This window comes from Salmo salar, chromosome 03, assembly GCF_965601325.2.
Source record: "Salmo salar chromosome 03, fSalSal1, whole genome shotgun sequence".
NCBI classification, from domain to species: Eukaryota; Metazoa; Chordata; class Actinopteri; order Salmoniformes; family Salmonidae; genus Salmo; species Salmo salar.
The window spans coordinates 17,174,940-17,191,884 of NC_138293.1; the positions used below are offsets into that span (position 1 = coordinate 17,174,940).

Below are 16,945 nucleotides of genomic sequence, written 5' to 3' on the forward strand. Positions count from 1 at the left end.
GCAACTGCCAAGCCTCTGTAGCTAGTGGTAGGGTGTTTGGTTACTAGAGTTATAGCGCAGACAGAACTATTTGTGCCTGCGTCTAGCGGTCCCAGAAGTGTATCAACGACGTCATATGTTTTCTTTCTGGCTGTGATCTCACCAGCCCAAACATTCTTATGCTTGTTGTCATCATTGAGGATTTTCAAATAAAACCCAATCAATTGTTTAGTGTCATGACGTGACTGATGGGAGACATATTCATCAGTGTGACAATCCAGCACACTGGTGAAGCAAGATACATGAAAACAGAGATATGATTGTTCGGCTTGGTATGTGAGTGCGTCATTGTGGTTTCTCACGGCCCCAGAGAATACTGCACTGTTTCTTGGCGGCCATACGTGGTTTGTAGTCTACAGAAAGGCCACATGCACATTGCCATACATGAATAAGCAACAGAGGTCAGACAAATCTGTGACCCGTTTATTAATCCCTTTGCTGTATTACACTGCTCAAAAAAATAAAGGGAACACAAAAATAACACATCCTAGATCTGAATGAATGAAATAATCTTATGAAATACTTTTTTCTTTACATAGTTGAATGTGCTGACAACAAAATCACACAAAAATAATCAATGGAAATCCAATTTATCAACCCATGGAGGTCTGGATTTGGAGTCACACTCAAAATTAAAGTGGAAAACCACACTACAGGCTGATCCAACTTTGATGTAATGTCCTTAAAACAAGTCAAAATGAGGCTCAGTAGTGTGTGTGGCCTCCAACGTGCCTGTATGACCTCCCTACAATGCCTGGGCATGCTCCTGATGAGGTGGCGGATGGTCTCCTGAGGGATCTCCTCCCAGACCTGGACTAAAGCATCCGCCAACTCCTGGACAGTCTGTGGTGCAACGTGGCGTTGGTGGATGGAGCGAGACATGATGTCCCAGATGTGCTCAATTGGATTCAGGTCTGGGGAACGAGCGGGCCAGTCCATAGCATCAATGCCTTCCTCTTGCAGGAACTGCTGACACACTCCAGCCACATGAGGTCTAGCATTGTCTTGCATTAGGAGGAACCCAGGGCCAACCGCACCAGCATATGGTCTCACAAGGGGTCTAAGGATCTCATCTCGGTACCTAATGGCAGTCAGGCTACCTCTGGCGAGCACATGGAGGGCTGTGCGGCCCCCCAAAGAAATGCCTCCCCACACCATGACTGACCCACCGCCAAACCGGTCATGCTGGAGGATGTTGCAGGCAGCAGGAACGTTCTCCATGTCGTCTCCAGACTCTGTCACGTCTGTCACATGTGCTCAGTGCGAACCTGCTTTCATCTGTGAAGAGCACAGGGCGCCAGTGGCGAATTTGCCAATCTTGGTGTTCTCTGGCAAATGCCAAACGTCCTGCACGGTGTTGGGCTGTAAGCACAACCCCCACCTGTGGACGTCGGGCCCTCATACCACCCTCATGGAGTCGGTTTCTGACCGTTTGAGCAGACACATGCACATTTGTGGCCTGCTGGAGGTCATTTTGCAGGGCTCTGGCAGTGCTCCTCCTGCTCCTCCTTGCACAAAGGTGGAGGTAGCGGTCCTGCTGCTGGGTTGTTGCCCTCCTACGGCCTCCTCCACGTCTCCTGATGTACTGGCCTGTCTCCTGGTAGCGCCTCCATGCTCTGGACACTACGCTGACAGACACAGCAAACCTTCTTGCCACAGCTCGCATTGATGTGCCATCCTGGATGAGCTGCACTACCTGAGCCACTTGTGTGGGTTGTAGACTCCGTCTCATGCTACCACTAGAGTGAAAGCACCGCCAGCATTCAAAAGTGACCAAAACATCAGCCAGGAAGTATAGGTACTGAGAAGTGGTCTGTGGTCACCACCTGCAGAACCACTCCTTTATTGTGGGTGTCTTGCTAATTGCCTATAATTTCCACCTGTTGTCTATTCCATTTGCACAACAGCATGTGAAATGTATTGTCAATCAGTGTTGCTTCCTAAGTGGACAGTTTGATTTCACAGAAGTGTGATTGACTTGGAGTTAAATTGTGTTGTTTAAGTGTTCCCTTAATTTTTTTGAGCAGTGTATATATATTTTCAATAAATTATTGGACCTATAATGTTAAAAAGTAATTTACTGTGTTAAATCACAGGGTGCAGTAGCAGCTAAACAGACTGTCTGCACAGTCTTTCAAATTGGCAGGAATAACAAACAAAAACAGCAAGATTTGACATGGTAGCATTGGATTTTAATACTGACAGACTGCATTCAGCAAATTCATACATTTTGTGTTTGGCAGATTATATGACTGACTTGTTGGTGAACTGTCTACAAGTGATGCTTGTTGCATTATCAACTTATGCATACTGTATGCACAGGTGAACAATAAACATCTGTGTATGTTTTGTTTTGACAATAAGATTAAAACTGAAAAAATAAATAAGGCAATTAAGGTACATTGTTAAATGATACATTTGCCACCTCATAGGGCAGCAGGTAACCTACCTGTTAAGAGCGTTGTGCTAGTAACTGAAAGGTTGCTGGTTTGAATACCCGACCAGACAAAATAAAAAAAATCTGGCGATATACCCTTGCGCAAGGCACTTAACCTTAATTTGCTCCAGGGGCACCGTACTATGGTTAACCCTGTACACAACACCTATCTGGTGTATATGATAATATAACATATATATAAAAAAAAAATCGAATTATGTATCTATGAAATAAATACCAAGCAGGTCACCCCTTATAGAAGTCAGTATTCAATGTCCATCCATGTCTGAGGACTCCGGGAGATAAAGAGGAAACCGGCCACTAGGGACAACAGTCTGTTCTCTTCCAGTAGGTTTGGGTTTTGCTAGGACATTGTGGATGGGGATGGCGGGTGGGCGTAAACATCTGCATTTTGTTCCAAAAGTTGCATATTCGAATCCAGCGATAGAAAGCTGTTTTTATATTTTGGTTTTAAGCCTATCCCAAACCTTAACTCTGAAAGGTTAATGTATAACCGTAATAATTCTGAGTTAATGCCTAAACATTACCCTAGCCTTAAAAATGTGGAGTTAATGCCTAAACCTTAAACATTTTGAAATTTGATGTTTGGAACAACTTTGAAATTTGACGTTTGAGAAACATGAATGAACGTCAAATTCTGAGGTGAGCCTGTGAGAGATTGTTGGAAATACAGTCGTAATAGTAGTATTCAATACAGTAGTACACTGGTAAAACTAACACACGGGTGGCCAACTATGGTCCTGAATAACCATCTATTACGGGCTGGAACAAAACCCTGCACACCCTGCTACTCTCAGAGAAAAGTTGGCCATCCTTGGTCTCTAACATGATCCTGACCTTATTAACACATCAGTAGTCTCTCCAATCATATTGCGTCATACGCATATTACTGGAAATTAGCCTTCCTGTTTCAGCTGTGTGGCCTTTAACTCAGTCGCCATGGGTAACGGTGCTTTAATAAGCAGTCTGAGATGCACCTCCCAGTCCGTACGATTCCCATGGACGAAGGCATCAACACCTGTGTGCTAAAATTCACAGATCTTTCCTAAACAAGGATAGGCTAAACAAATGTCCTATACAGGTCCAGTACCATAATTCAGTAACTTAACATCAGCCCTGTTAAGACTATGTTGACAAAAAAGGCAATGGCTGGAGCTAGATCAGGGTATAACTGATCCCGTATATGACCAAGGACATTTTTATGGACTGATACGTAAGGGCTTATCATTCCACCAAAATGAAGCCTCAACAGGTGCTTTTTCTTTTACAATTTTCTTCAGGACAGTATCAGTCCTGTGACAGTACAATACACTGCAGCAGGGTGTGCAGAGAACACTAGATCAGTGTACTGTTTGAGTCAGAGAGTCATCTTCTCAATGATGAAGAGGTGATCCCCAGTTGTGTGTTCGTGCTGAATGCCAATGTGTGAGACGGCAGATGGACGTGTGTATGTGTGAGCGTATGTGTGTGTGTGTCAAGATGATCAAGCACTCCAGCTTCTGAGTTAAGGCCATAATTCAAGCAAAAATAATCTCTCTCCAAAAGTCATAGTCAGAAATGAAAAACAAACTACATAGTGTAGGATGTTGGTGTGGGTGTACATGCGTTTCAAAGATAATGCCAGGTATGCATGTTGCAACAGTTTCCAATCCTCCCCATTGATTGCTTGCTGCACTATCCATAAGGGAGGAGAGTCTATCTATAACATAACAATAACAATGACCTCATCACCGCCTCTACTCCTCAGCCTTGCTCCCCACGGGGCCGCTCTTGAACTTGACCACCATGACGGTGATGTTGTCGGGGCAGCCGCGGTAGAAAGACTGCAGCACGATGCTCTTCGCACCGTAGTGTGGCTCGTCCAGGCGCTCGCGCACGAAACGCACCGCCTCCTCGTTGCTGAAGGCGTCCCACAGCCCGTCCGACGCCAGGATCATGAACTCGGGCTGCAGCTTGTCCAGGTCAAAGGTCAACACGTCGGGGTCGGGGATGACCACGTTGAGGTTCTTCAGGGGGTAGTCGCCCAGCGAGCGAGACATGGCCAGGATGCCCTGGACGCGCCACGAGCCATTGAAGCTGATGAAGCCCCCTGGTGGTGAAGGAATGGAAGTGCAATGCCCTTTGATTAAACTCTTAGTAATTTTATTATCTCACACTGGGACATTGGTCCTTGATTGTGTACACGGAAAAAACGTGCAGACGGAGCAAGGGAATTTCTGTATCACAGTCAAATTACATTATATCTATATTTCTATAGATATTCTATTTACCAAATCCACCTCAGCATATCAGTGCTTCCTATCATTTGTCAGAGCAAGTAACGTATTCATCTTCTCTTGCACTTCCAAAGAGGGCCAATAGGTGGTGAGTCAAGGCTGCAATTGTACAGTCTCTCCATTTGACACTAATTCATTCTAGTGATTCATCCTAGCGTGCCATTGTGATCTGCTCAAGTATGGGAAACATTTTATGTCGTCATGACATTATGCACTACCTTCCACAGCCAAGAAAATGGTATGTGTGTTTTGTTTCTGTGCTGAACACTAAGGGCCGGTTTCCTGGACACAGATTAAACCTGGTTCTGGACTAAGAAACAGTTCTCCAATTAAAGTGGTCCTTAGTTCAGGACTAGGGTTAATCTGATCCAGGAAACCCACCCCAATGTGTGAATTGACTGTGTTGAGTTTAGCTAGGTTTGACACAAACACATCTTTTTAATGTCCCCATAGTGTTGTGGTGCTGTTCACCCATGCTGGTGGTCCGCTCACCTGCCCTCTTGATCCTCTTGCGCTCCTTCAGCTGGTATGGCTTGTGGTCATGTGACAATGCCACAGCGTTTCCGTCCTTGTCACACAACACGCCTCGTGAGTCCCCAACGTTGGCCACCGTCAGCTCCCTGTCCGATAGCAGGGCCACCAGACATGTAGTACCTGAGAGAGGGAGACAGAGGTGATATTTCAATTTAAAGGGACATTACATTCCAAAACCATACATGATCTAGACAAACGATGGCCTGGGACGTGGCTCATCTTGACATAAGACTACTGTTAAGGTCTGAAAATATCTGAGTGTAATGAACCTTTAAGTTCATGTTTCTCACCTGTGATTCTCATTCTCAGAATACCACAAGCGTACCAAAGTCCGCTAACCAACCACAATACTGAGAGCCATACTGTATTTCCATCACAGCTATGAAAGTCCAGGTAACAGGAGTGAAGGCCCTAATAACGTATCTGACAAAGGTCTACCTTTTCATGTCTTCCTCCTCCATTGAAAAATCCAGTGATTTATAAGGTACTGTTTCCAGTACAGTCATCTAATCCATTTCTCAGGGCTGACAAATCTCTCAGGGCAACAAAGCAGCTTCGTGTACTCCGTGACACTGACTTTGTGTCTTGACCTTCCAAAGGTTGTCTCCATGGAGACATTTCACCCCCGCCATAATAAATAATACTACATTTGATGTATACGGCTTTACTTTTTACAGACCAAACTATAAATTACTTTACATTTGCAAAAATATTTCTCTCTCTCCCTTTAGGCATAAAGTGATTAGGATTTTTTAAAGAGAGGGTCAACTCTGACCTGCTTTAACCCTTGTGTTGTCTTAAGGGTAAAAAATGACCCGCCACTATGTTTAACAGCAATTTGATGACTTTTCCTAGTGACCCCAACATTAGAAAAAGTGAAACATCGCCTTTGTTCATATTTCCATGAAAGCTATAGACCACCAGGGTACAAAGATTGTCTTAGGGTCATTTACACACCACCAAAACCACAAAGACACACACACACATACAATGAGAAATTGAGATTGTGTGTGCTACTGATTGAATTCAGACAAAACGAAACTTTATTGTGCATGTGCAGCATCTCCCCTCCACGACCCCACACATGACTCAACTTCACAGACAAAATAAAAACAATTTCAGACAAAATAAACATTTCTTGAAAGCATTGTTTACTAATGGGGAATGCGGTCAGAGGCTATAAAGGTGCTGCAGATGACAGTCCCCCCAGTTCTCTCTTTGCTGAAGCCATGAGGGCACGTTTCAGTGCCCAACAGGTCGTAGATCAGATTTTTTCAGATGTCCAGGAGGAACAAGAGAACAATGATTTAGAAGAGGAGGAGGTATCTGAAGAAGATGGGGAAGAATACAATTCAGAGCACGATGCATCATCTTCAGATGAAGAAGAAATCCCCCAAGCTGAAAGAGAAACATTTTTGTCAAAGAACAGCAAAATAACATGGTCCTTGTCACCATATGACAACCAGGGCAGGATGGCAGCACAGCATGTCATAAGGATGAACCCAGGGCCTACAAGACATGCAGTTGCCCATGCCCAGGACATCGCCTCAACATTCTACATGTTCATCACACCAGCCATCGAAAAAATCATCCTGGAGATGACAAATTCATGGCATCAAGATATGGATGGCCTGTGACGCACAATCCAGCTAAGCTTGGAAGATGCAAGTCTACACAGGGAAGCTGACCAGTAGAGGACCGGAGAAGAACCAGGGGACGCGGGTTGTGCTTGATGTGACAGATGGACAGAAGGGGGCACAATGTCACGTGTGACAATTTCTTCACCTCTTGTGAACTCAGCCAGCAGCTCCTGAAGAGGAAGATCACCATAGTTGGCACAGTTAGAAAGAACAAGCCTGAGCTCCCCCCTGCACTCCTCGCAACAAGGGGGAGAAAGGCCTTCTCATCAAAGTTTGCCTTCACCCCCACCACCACTCTAGTTTCTTACCTCCCAAAGAGGAACAAGAATGTGGTCCTCCTGAGCAGACTGCACAAAACGGCTGAGGTCAGTGATCGTGAGGACAGGAAGACAGCCATCATCCTGGACTACAACCACAACAAAGGATGCGTGGACAACCTGGACAAGGTGATTGGAACTTACAGATGCAGGAGGATGACTGTCCGCTGGCCCCTAGTCATCTTCCATAACATCATTGATGTGTCCTCATACAATGCCTTGGTGATATGGAACAAGATCAACCCTACCTGGATGCCTGATAAGCGGAACAAGAGGAGAGTGCTCCTGGAACAGCTGGGAAAGGCACTTGTAACTCTACGCATTCAAAGAAGGGAGCACCTCCCCCTCACAGCAGCCTCTGCAGCGCTTGTGGAAGCTGTTCAGGGGGCTGAATCTTGTCCTGATCCACCTGAGGCTGCAGCTGGGGCAGGCAAGAGGAGGAGATGCCAGTTCTGCCCCCCAAAGAAGGACTGTAAAACAAATACTATGTGCTGCACATGTGAGAAATACATCTGCCAAGTCCATGCACACACACTTGCATACTGTCCTACATGTGCTAATTAGAGTTGATTGATTTATGTTCTTCATGTTTTTGTATCTATTATCTTACTTTATTCATATTTATTGTTGTTGTTTGAACACCTTGTGGGTGGGGGCAATGTTTAAACAAATGGGAGAAGACTAGTATTTTGTAGTTTAATTCCTCATTGTACAGTATATAAGAATATATCACTATGTTGCCAAAACATTTCAAGACTGTTATTGTTTCCCTTCAGTAAAATGCATTCAAAACTACTTTCTGCAAATTTCTGCTACTTTTTTAGGCTATACAAGTGCAATCTCTTGCTAAGAAATGTATGTTTACACCTATGCAGTACCCTTAGCAATAATAATAATAATAATAATATAAACCTCTACTTTAGTAAAGAAAACAATTATGACAGGTGTGTTGTAATAAAAACGAGTGGTGTCCACTGATTAAATGCAGTCTTTCTGCATTGTAAAGAGGCAAAACCCAGATATTCACAAAGTTTGTGATGAATGACAGGTTGTTTCTTCATGCAAAATAGATTTGTGGTTTAAAATTCGCCTCTCCCCCTCTGACCCATCTCTGTCCGAGTGTATCGGACTTAATGTCTTAACCAATCCGCAGTATTGCCACATTTTTAACCCGTCAGACCTCATACTCATAAATATCTCAGAGAAGGAGTGCTGATCCAGGACCTAAAAGGATAAACTGATCTTAGATCAGCACTCCTACAGTCCCTCACCTGCTTCGTCGTGATTGGCGGAGAGCTTGTCCACCATGTCTCGGTCCACAGCCAGGATGCGCTGCTCCAGGATGCTGGGGTAGGAGGGAACGCTCTCCCTCTTCTCCCTCTCATAGGACAGCAGCTGCTGCCTCAGAGACTCCGGAAGGTGGGCCTTTACATAGTCCGCTGCAGCCTGTGACAGATGGAGAGAGAGCGATGGGAAAAGGGGGGGGGGGGGGGGAGAGAGAGAGAGAGAGAGCAATATAAGTATTTAGAAAGTTGTTCATCACGGTTTTGGTTGAATTTCAGTTATTTCACCGGTCAACTTTCTGATGATTGGTTGATACAATTCTGTGTTTTTACCTGTACAGCGGTACAGAATAAATCCAGATTAAATGTTTGAACGAGGCACATTTATTTTTTCTGTATTCAGCAGTGTTGTGAGCCTCCGATGCTGTAAATGACTGACAACCTGTGTCCTTGAGAAATAGTCTGTCTTAGTGCCCATATTTTACAAGAACACAGCCAGGAGATAGCTGCCAATGTAAACAGAGATTATCAGATGATTAGTTTAAAAATGTCTGTTTATATAAAGGAAATTGTTCAATCTGAATTCAAAGTCCAAACAAGTTCTTCATCTTATAATACATTGACCACAAACTACAAGTTTAAAACACAAAAAAGTATTATTGAAATACTCACCAAAAGGCATGACACCAATGTTTTCTAGGACCTACCAGAGACCTCCAAACAAAAGCTATACATAGTGCAAGACCAGAGAAATGATATTTGACGAGCACATTTTATACCGTATGAAGAAAGGGTTTCAATGTGGTAGGCTGTCTACAGATAATTCATGTGTCTATATACAGCACTGGGTGAATGGAGGCAATATGTAAGAGATTTTAATATGCATGCTCAAATGCACACTTGGTGGCTTTGCTAATTTCCAAGAAAAATGAATGAATTAATAATGACTAATCAATTACCATGGGCCAAACCCGGTGGGCATGAAGGTTAACACTGGTTTCCAGTGATGTTAAAGACACTGTCTGTTTCTCTTTGTATATTCAGATTACTGTTATCTGAGTAAGAACTGTAAATATCCTTGGTTTTACTACACGTAGAAATGTGATTTCAGTTGGATTTAAAGAGGTGTATTTTCAGTATTTGACTGATTATTTCTAGGTCTTCGCCAGGTGTTCTGTGCTGAATTATTCAACAACCTCTCTTCCTCTCCATTCCTCCCTCTTTCCTGCTCTCTTTTTTAGCCTCTTTCATTATGTTCACTGCCTCCTTTCTCCTCAGATCATGTTCATCACATTGAATATTAATTCAGCTGCTGGAAGTTTATATATTTCATTATAGAAGCGTTCAAAACTCTTAAAGACTTGAGACTCGACACACTCATGTCGTCGTTTGCATATTATTACACTTTGCAATCAACAGTTCTTGTGTTTTAATCAGTCCTGTAATCAAGCCATCCAATTAACCGAGGCAGATGAGATATTAACGAACAAACTAATTTCCCTCATGGTGTCATTGTATGCCGATGGTTCATGTTTTCTTTTAAAACCACAATTGGAGTCTCTCCACGGCCTCATAGAGGATCTAGATACTTTCGCTGTCCTCTATGAATTAAAACCAAATGACGTATTGGATCACAAAAAAAATGCACATTTTACATTACCATGTAGTTTACCAATAAAATGGTCTGACAGATGTGGACATACTCGGTATACAAATCCCAAAAGAAAGAAATGATCTCACTCCAATACAATTTTATAGAAAGTTAGCAAAAATAGATAAGATCTTGCTACCATGGAAAGGAAAATACCTGTCTATTTGTGGAAAAATCACCCTGATTAACTCTTTAGTCATATCATAGTTTACCTATTTGCTTATGGTTTTGCCTACACCTAGTGACCTGCTTTTTAAATTATATGAACTAAAAATATTACATTTTATTTGGAACGGCAAGCCAGATAAAATTAAAAGGGCCTATTTATATAACGAATATGAATTCGGAGGGCAGAAATGATTAAATATTAAAGCATTAGACCTCTCACTAAAGGCATCAGTCATACAAAAGTTATACTTAAATCCAAACGGGTTTTCTAGTAAATTGGTACTAATGTCTCATCCTATGTTCAAGAATGGCCTTTTTCCCTTTATTCAGATTACACCTGCCCACTTTCAGTTGTTTGAAAAGGAAATAATCTCGAAAATATCTTTATTTTTTTAAACAAGCCTTAGAAAGTTGGTTGCAATTTCAGTTTAATCCACCTGAAAAGACAGGACAAATAATACAACAAATATTGTGGTTAAATTCAAATATACTAATTGATAAAAAAAAAATGTTTTTCGAAGAAATGTTTAAAAAAGGTATAATTTTAGTGAATGACATTAGTGGTGGAGTTATGCCACACATGCAGCTAACACAGACATATAGAAATGTCTGCTCTACCCAAAATTATAACCAACTAATTGCAGCATTATCACAAAAATGGAAGAGGCAAGTAGAAGGGGAAAAAAGTAAGGAACTTGTATGGCAGCCCTGTATTAAAGAACAGAAATGGTTAAAGAAAAAAGTGTGATAAATAAAAACATACGCTAATTTCATTTAAGGACCAAAAAACTGACAGCTGTGCCATATAAATTACAAAATAGTTGGGAAGAGATTTTCGATGTACCCATTCCATGGCACATGGTTTATGAATTGATACGCAAAACAACGGCAGATACAAAACTTCACAACTTTCAATTTAAATTACTATACAAAATTCTTGCAACCAATAGAATGTTATATATATATATATATTTATAACATTGGGGATATATATGGGGATACAATCTTCCCAGCTCTGCAGATTCTGCTGTGGGGAGGCAGAGTCATTAGATCATTTATTTTGGTATTGTCCATATGTAGATCGTTTTTGGTCACAGGTCCAGGAATGGCTGAAGAATTGCAACATTTGCCTAGAACTAACGCTGCAGATAGCAATACTGGGTGATTTGAAAAGCCATAATCAATCAATAATATATTATTTTAGCAAAAATGTTTATTTTTAATTTACAGTCTGTAGAAGCTATGAGAATAGAAAGCTTCAATTGTTTTGTGAAGCATCACAGCACAGTTGAAAAATATATGGCAAATAGAAATCTGAAATGGATGATGTTGAGAGATAGATGGGAAGGGTTGAATGGAGCTGAAGGGTGGGACTAATAACAAGATAAACAATGTAAAACATACGGGGTCTGTAAAATGAATATAGGTCCAGAAATGTTGTGAAATAGTACAGTTAAAAATAGAAATCAAACTGGATGGACATCAGAAATAGAGGAAGGACTAAAAACAAACAAAAAATAACTATTGTAAAATAGACTGTCTGTAAAATGTGTATAAGATGAATAAATTGAAGGTAAAAGCCTAAGTGTTTATTAGTTTACTCCAATTGGGGGATCGGTGGTAGGGTTTGCGGGGAATAATAATAAAGGTATATTCTTAAAAAAAAATATATATATAGGTATGTGTATGTATATATGTATGCATGCGTGTATGGATATATATATATATATACAGTGGGGGAAAAAAGTATTTGATCCCCTGCCGATTTTGTACGTTTGCCCACTGACAAAGAAAGGATCAGTCTATGATTTTAATGGTAGGTTTATTTGAACAGTGAGAGACAGAATAACAACAAAAATATCCAGAAAAACGCATGTCAGAAATGTTATAAATTGATTTGCATTTTAATGAGGGAAATAAGTATTTGACCCCCTCTCAATCAGAAAGATTTCTGGCTCCCAGGTGTCTTTTATACAGGTAACGAGCTGAGATTAGGAGCACACTCTTAAAGGGAGTGCTCCTAACCGCAGCTTGTTACCTGTAAAAAAGACACCTGTCCACAGAAGCAATCAATCCATCAGATTCCAAACTCTCCACCATGGACAAGACCAAAGAGCTCTCCAAGGATGTCAGGGACACGATTGTAGACCTACACAAGGCTGGAATGCGCTACAAGACCATCGCCAAGGAGCTTGGTGAGAAGGTGACAACATTTGGTGCGATTATTCGCAAATGGAAGAAACACAAAATAACTGTCAATATCCCTCGGCCTGGGGCTCCATGCAAGATCTCACCTCGTGGAGTTGCAATGATCATGAGAACGGTGAGGAATCAGCCCAGAACTACACGGGAGGATCTTGTCAATGATCTCAAAGCAGCTGGAACCATAGTCACCAAGAAAACAATTGGTAACACACTACGCAGTGAAGGACTGAAATCCTGCAGCGCCTGCAAGGTCCCCCTGCTCAAGAATACATATACATGCCCATCTGAAGTTTGCCAATGAACATCTGAATGACTCAGAGGACAACTGGTGAAAGTCTTGTGGTCAGATGAGACCAAAATGGAGCTCTTTGACATCAACTCAACTCGCCGTGTTTGGAGGAGGAGGAATGCTGCCTATGACCCCAAGAACACCATCTCCACCGTCAAACATGGAGGTGGAAACATTATGCTTTGGGGGTGTTTTTCTGCTAAGGGGACAGGACAACTTCACCGCATCAAAGGATGGGGCCATGTACCGTCAAATCTTGGGTGAGAACCTCCTTCCCTCAGCCAGGGCATTGAAAATGGGTTGTGGATGGGTATTCCAGCATGACAATGACCCAAAACACACGGCCTTGGCAACAAAGGAGTGGCTCAAGAAGAAGCACATTAAGGTCCTGGAGTGGCCTAGCCAGTCTCCAGACCTTAATCCCATAGAAAATCTGTGGAGGGAGCTGAAGGTTCGAGTTGCCAAACGACAGCCTCGAAACCTTAATGACTTGGAGAATATCTGCAAAGAGGAGTGGGACAAAATCCCTCCTGAGATGTGTGCAAACCTGGTGGCCAACTACAAGAAATGTCTGACCTCTGTGATTGCCAACAAGGGTTTTGCCACCAAGTACTAAGTCATGTTTTGCAGAGGGGTCAAATACTTATTTCCCTCATTAAAGTGCAAATCATATTATAACATTTTTGACATGCGTTTTTCTGGATTTCTTTGTTGTTATTCTGTCTCTCACTGTTCAAATAAACCTACCATTAAAATTATAGACTGATCATTTCTTTGTAAGTGGGCAAACGTACAACATCAGCAGGGGATCAAATACTCCCGCCCCCCCACTGTATATTTACCCCAAAAATATATGGTGGATTGGAAATGATGCAGACAATTACATTGATGGAAGCAATATTCTTTCCACAATATTAACCTGATCCACCCCTAAAAATGTTTTTTTTTTTTTATTCACTCATGGTGATAATTGTGGGAGCAGATTGATTTGAGAGAAGAGGAGCATGTAATGAGGAAGTGAAATGGAATAAAATAAATGATTAAAACAGTCTTCATTAGTCACCAGTGTGAGTAATCTCTCTCTCTCTTCATTCGTTCCATTTGTTTGGGAGGAACACAGGGAGTCGTGAATAGTGAACAGTAAATGTAAAGTTACCCATCCAAGAGCCCAAATGACTAAGCCATGTAAAAGTCAATTCAGCATTCAACCTTATTTCATTCAATTCAATGTATATTTTGCATCTTGAAAATGTCTGACTTTGGTGATGAAGGCCATTAAACTGCGAAAAGATTGAAAAAAAGGATAGAGTTGAGAATTTGCTACATATTTGCAGTTTAAGGACACACTGCTCAGACAGAGACAAGCTGTTCTGTACACAGATATTTGTTTAGGAGACATTTTGCTCCTTTTGATACCAGGGGACAAAGCAAACATTTATTTTAACTCGCAGAAAATAATTTGGAAAAAAGCAATTGAGCATGTGTCCTCACATTTACCACAAACCCCTCTTGCGACTTGAAGGCAGACTTCTACAGACTTGGGTAACTGAAAGGTTCATACTGAAAAGGTGAACATTTAGTCCACTGAGTGTGTTGGGTTTGTTGCTCTCTCCAACTAACACATCTCTGTTACTCCCACCACGTTTGCCAAAAGAGCTCAGGTCAGGATAGGTTAATTCAACAGCCCCGGCCCCTTCTGACAAAAAGTTCCACAACACATACCCATATGCATGCGCTTATAACTCATTCACTCAGCAACATAGTCTACTGTGCATGTTTCTCTTGACGTGCCTCTGGCAGTACTCACAATGTTATGGAACCTTCACCTCGTCATTTCTCAGGAGGACAAGGCCTTCCTTGTGAACCAGCTCTACAATCAAGGGGGCCTGCCCGATGTAGGCATCGACGACTCCCTCCTGCGGTACTCTGGGCTCAACTCATCGGTCGTGCTGCAGGACCACTCTGCCCAGCTGCTGGCCTTTGTGGGCAGCCAGGCCCCATCCTACGTGGCCAGCCTGGGTGCGGCTCTTGCCGGCCTGAGCAGTGTGCCCAACGCAGTGGGCATTGGTGCTCTGGTGGTCTCCATGATCTTAGAGATCAGCGCAGCAGGTCTCGGGGAGCCCCAGCCAGACGCGTCCCACCTACTCCACCGTGTCTTTGCCGAAGAGAAAGCTTCAGAAGTGCGTGACCTGATGGAGGAGTACCTGAAGCGCTACCGGATGCACGTGGGGGCTAGTGAGTGCCTGCTAAAGGACACGCGCCGTCTGGCAGGCTGAGCTCAGTGTCCAGCTGACTCGTCTGAAGAACTCAATGCTGCACGACGGCCACATGAGCACGCGGGCACTCAAGCACTGGGTCAACGGAGCCGCCTTCCACTCCCAGATGCTGGTGCACCAAGCCCGTCTGGAGCAGGACAATGGGACAGCTGCCCATGCAGCTCTGGGCTCCTACCTGCAGGAACTACACCCCCTGCTGGCTGAGTACAGGAGGTACAGAAGCTCCAGCCTGGAAATGATGAAAGATTGGTATGGTTCTTGTCACAAGAGGGAGCGAAGGAGGAGGCAGATGTGTTCCGGGGATTGTTGGCCATCATGTTCAGTTTGTGACAAAGAGACTGGCGAGACACGAAGCGTTCCACTCCTAAACAAAGATTCATGGTATCTACCAAGAAGCTATTGCCAACAGATCAAAGAGGCCTACATGAATCACACATTCTCAAACTACGACCAGATCACAGGTATGAAGGGTTATTTCACAGCCATCCAGGTGAACCTGACCAACCTTATAGCTCAGCGTGGCGTCTTCCATGTTCCCACACAACTGTCTCTAGCAAACCAAACCCAACCCAGGCAACAGGGTTGGAGTCGATACACTGGTGTACAGATATATAAGTATTAATAAAGATGATCAAGTTACCCAGAAACCCTTACTCTGTGACTGGATTTCAGATAAGAAGTTCTGACTTGAGCGTGTGTGTGTTTGTGTGTTCAGTGTGTTTGGGGGGGGAGGGGCTCTGATTTGTGTGTTCCTGGCAAAACTCCCACTGAGAACAAGGTCCGCCTTCATAGTCATAGCTCATGTACGTGAATTTTTATTTTTTTAATGAAATGTATTCACTACTGTAAGTCGCTCTGGATAAGAGCGTCTGCTAAATGACTAAAATGTAAAAAAAAATGTCACTGTCACCATGACCACAGGAAAGGTAACAGGATCACACACACACACACACACACACACACACACACACACACACACACACACACACACACAAGGGTTGGTAAGGGGACCAGACGGGAAGGTTAAATATTTAATCATAGGATAGGAATAGTCTGAAAGTTCCAGATAGATATGTAAACAGCCTGCCCTTTCAGACTCCCTCCTACCTCCACTACACAAGGCCAAGGACGTCCCTTATCTTAAAGGGTAGGTAGCATAAACGTAACCACATGTAACATATGAATTAAAAGTCCCAATGCAAAGTTACACCTCACTTTTCTATTTGTTTTAGTTATTACATAAAACTGATCAGAATTCTGAAGAATGCTGGAAAAAACAGGCAAGCCAGCCTATTCCCTATAATGTAAACTGCAACAGAAATGACTTATGTATAACTTCAAATTAAACCAAATCGATTACACTCATGACTACTGGTTTAATTTTCAGCAAACTGACAAGCATATACTGTATGTATTGTTACAAATCCACTTGCAAGGTTGCTAGCCAACTAGCCTGCTAACATTACGTTGCTATCAACACCTAGCTTACAGCTACATTAAAGTAAACCAAAGTTTTCTAAATATATAATGGCACCTAACCAGTTATCAAATCATGTTACTGGTATATGCAGTTATCTTAGCCAGCAAGCCAGCCAGCTAAAGTTAGTCATTTTAGCCTACTAGCTAGCCAGCTAACTAGCCAACCACCACGGTCTATGTAAGTAGTAAGCCAGAGAACAACTAGTCTAGCACAGACAGGAACTCGCATTCCAAATCTCTGCCTTCCCAGCTGGTTATACTAAGCCATCAAAGTCCTCCTGTGTGAAATGAGCACTGCATACAGAAGACGCGCGCAGGGTTCCCATGCTC

General features: G+C 42.7%; 1 protein-coding gene across 3 annotated transcripts in view; it reads right to left on the bottom strand.

Moving 5' to 3' along the window:
• Positions 1-2,209: 2,209 nt before the first annotated feature.
• The window catches only part of LOC100306820 (phosphatase 1L), a 34,480-nt gene continuing 19,744 nt past the window's right edge, over positions 2,210-16,945 (bottom strand). For all 3 annotated transcript variants that reach the window (XM_014189729.3, NM_001165359.1, XM_045714301.2), the window contains 3 exon segments: positions 8,536-8,710; positions 5,266-5,427; positions 2,210-4,586 (listed from right to left, as the gene is read on the bottom strand). In XM_014189729.3, the coding sequence (XP_014045204.1) occupies positions 4,234-4,586; positions 5,266-5,427; positions 8,536-8,710 (690 nt within the window). In that variant the 3' untranslated portion in view covers positions 2,210-4,233.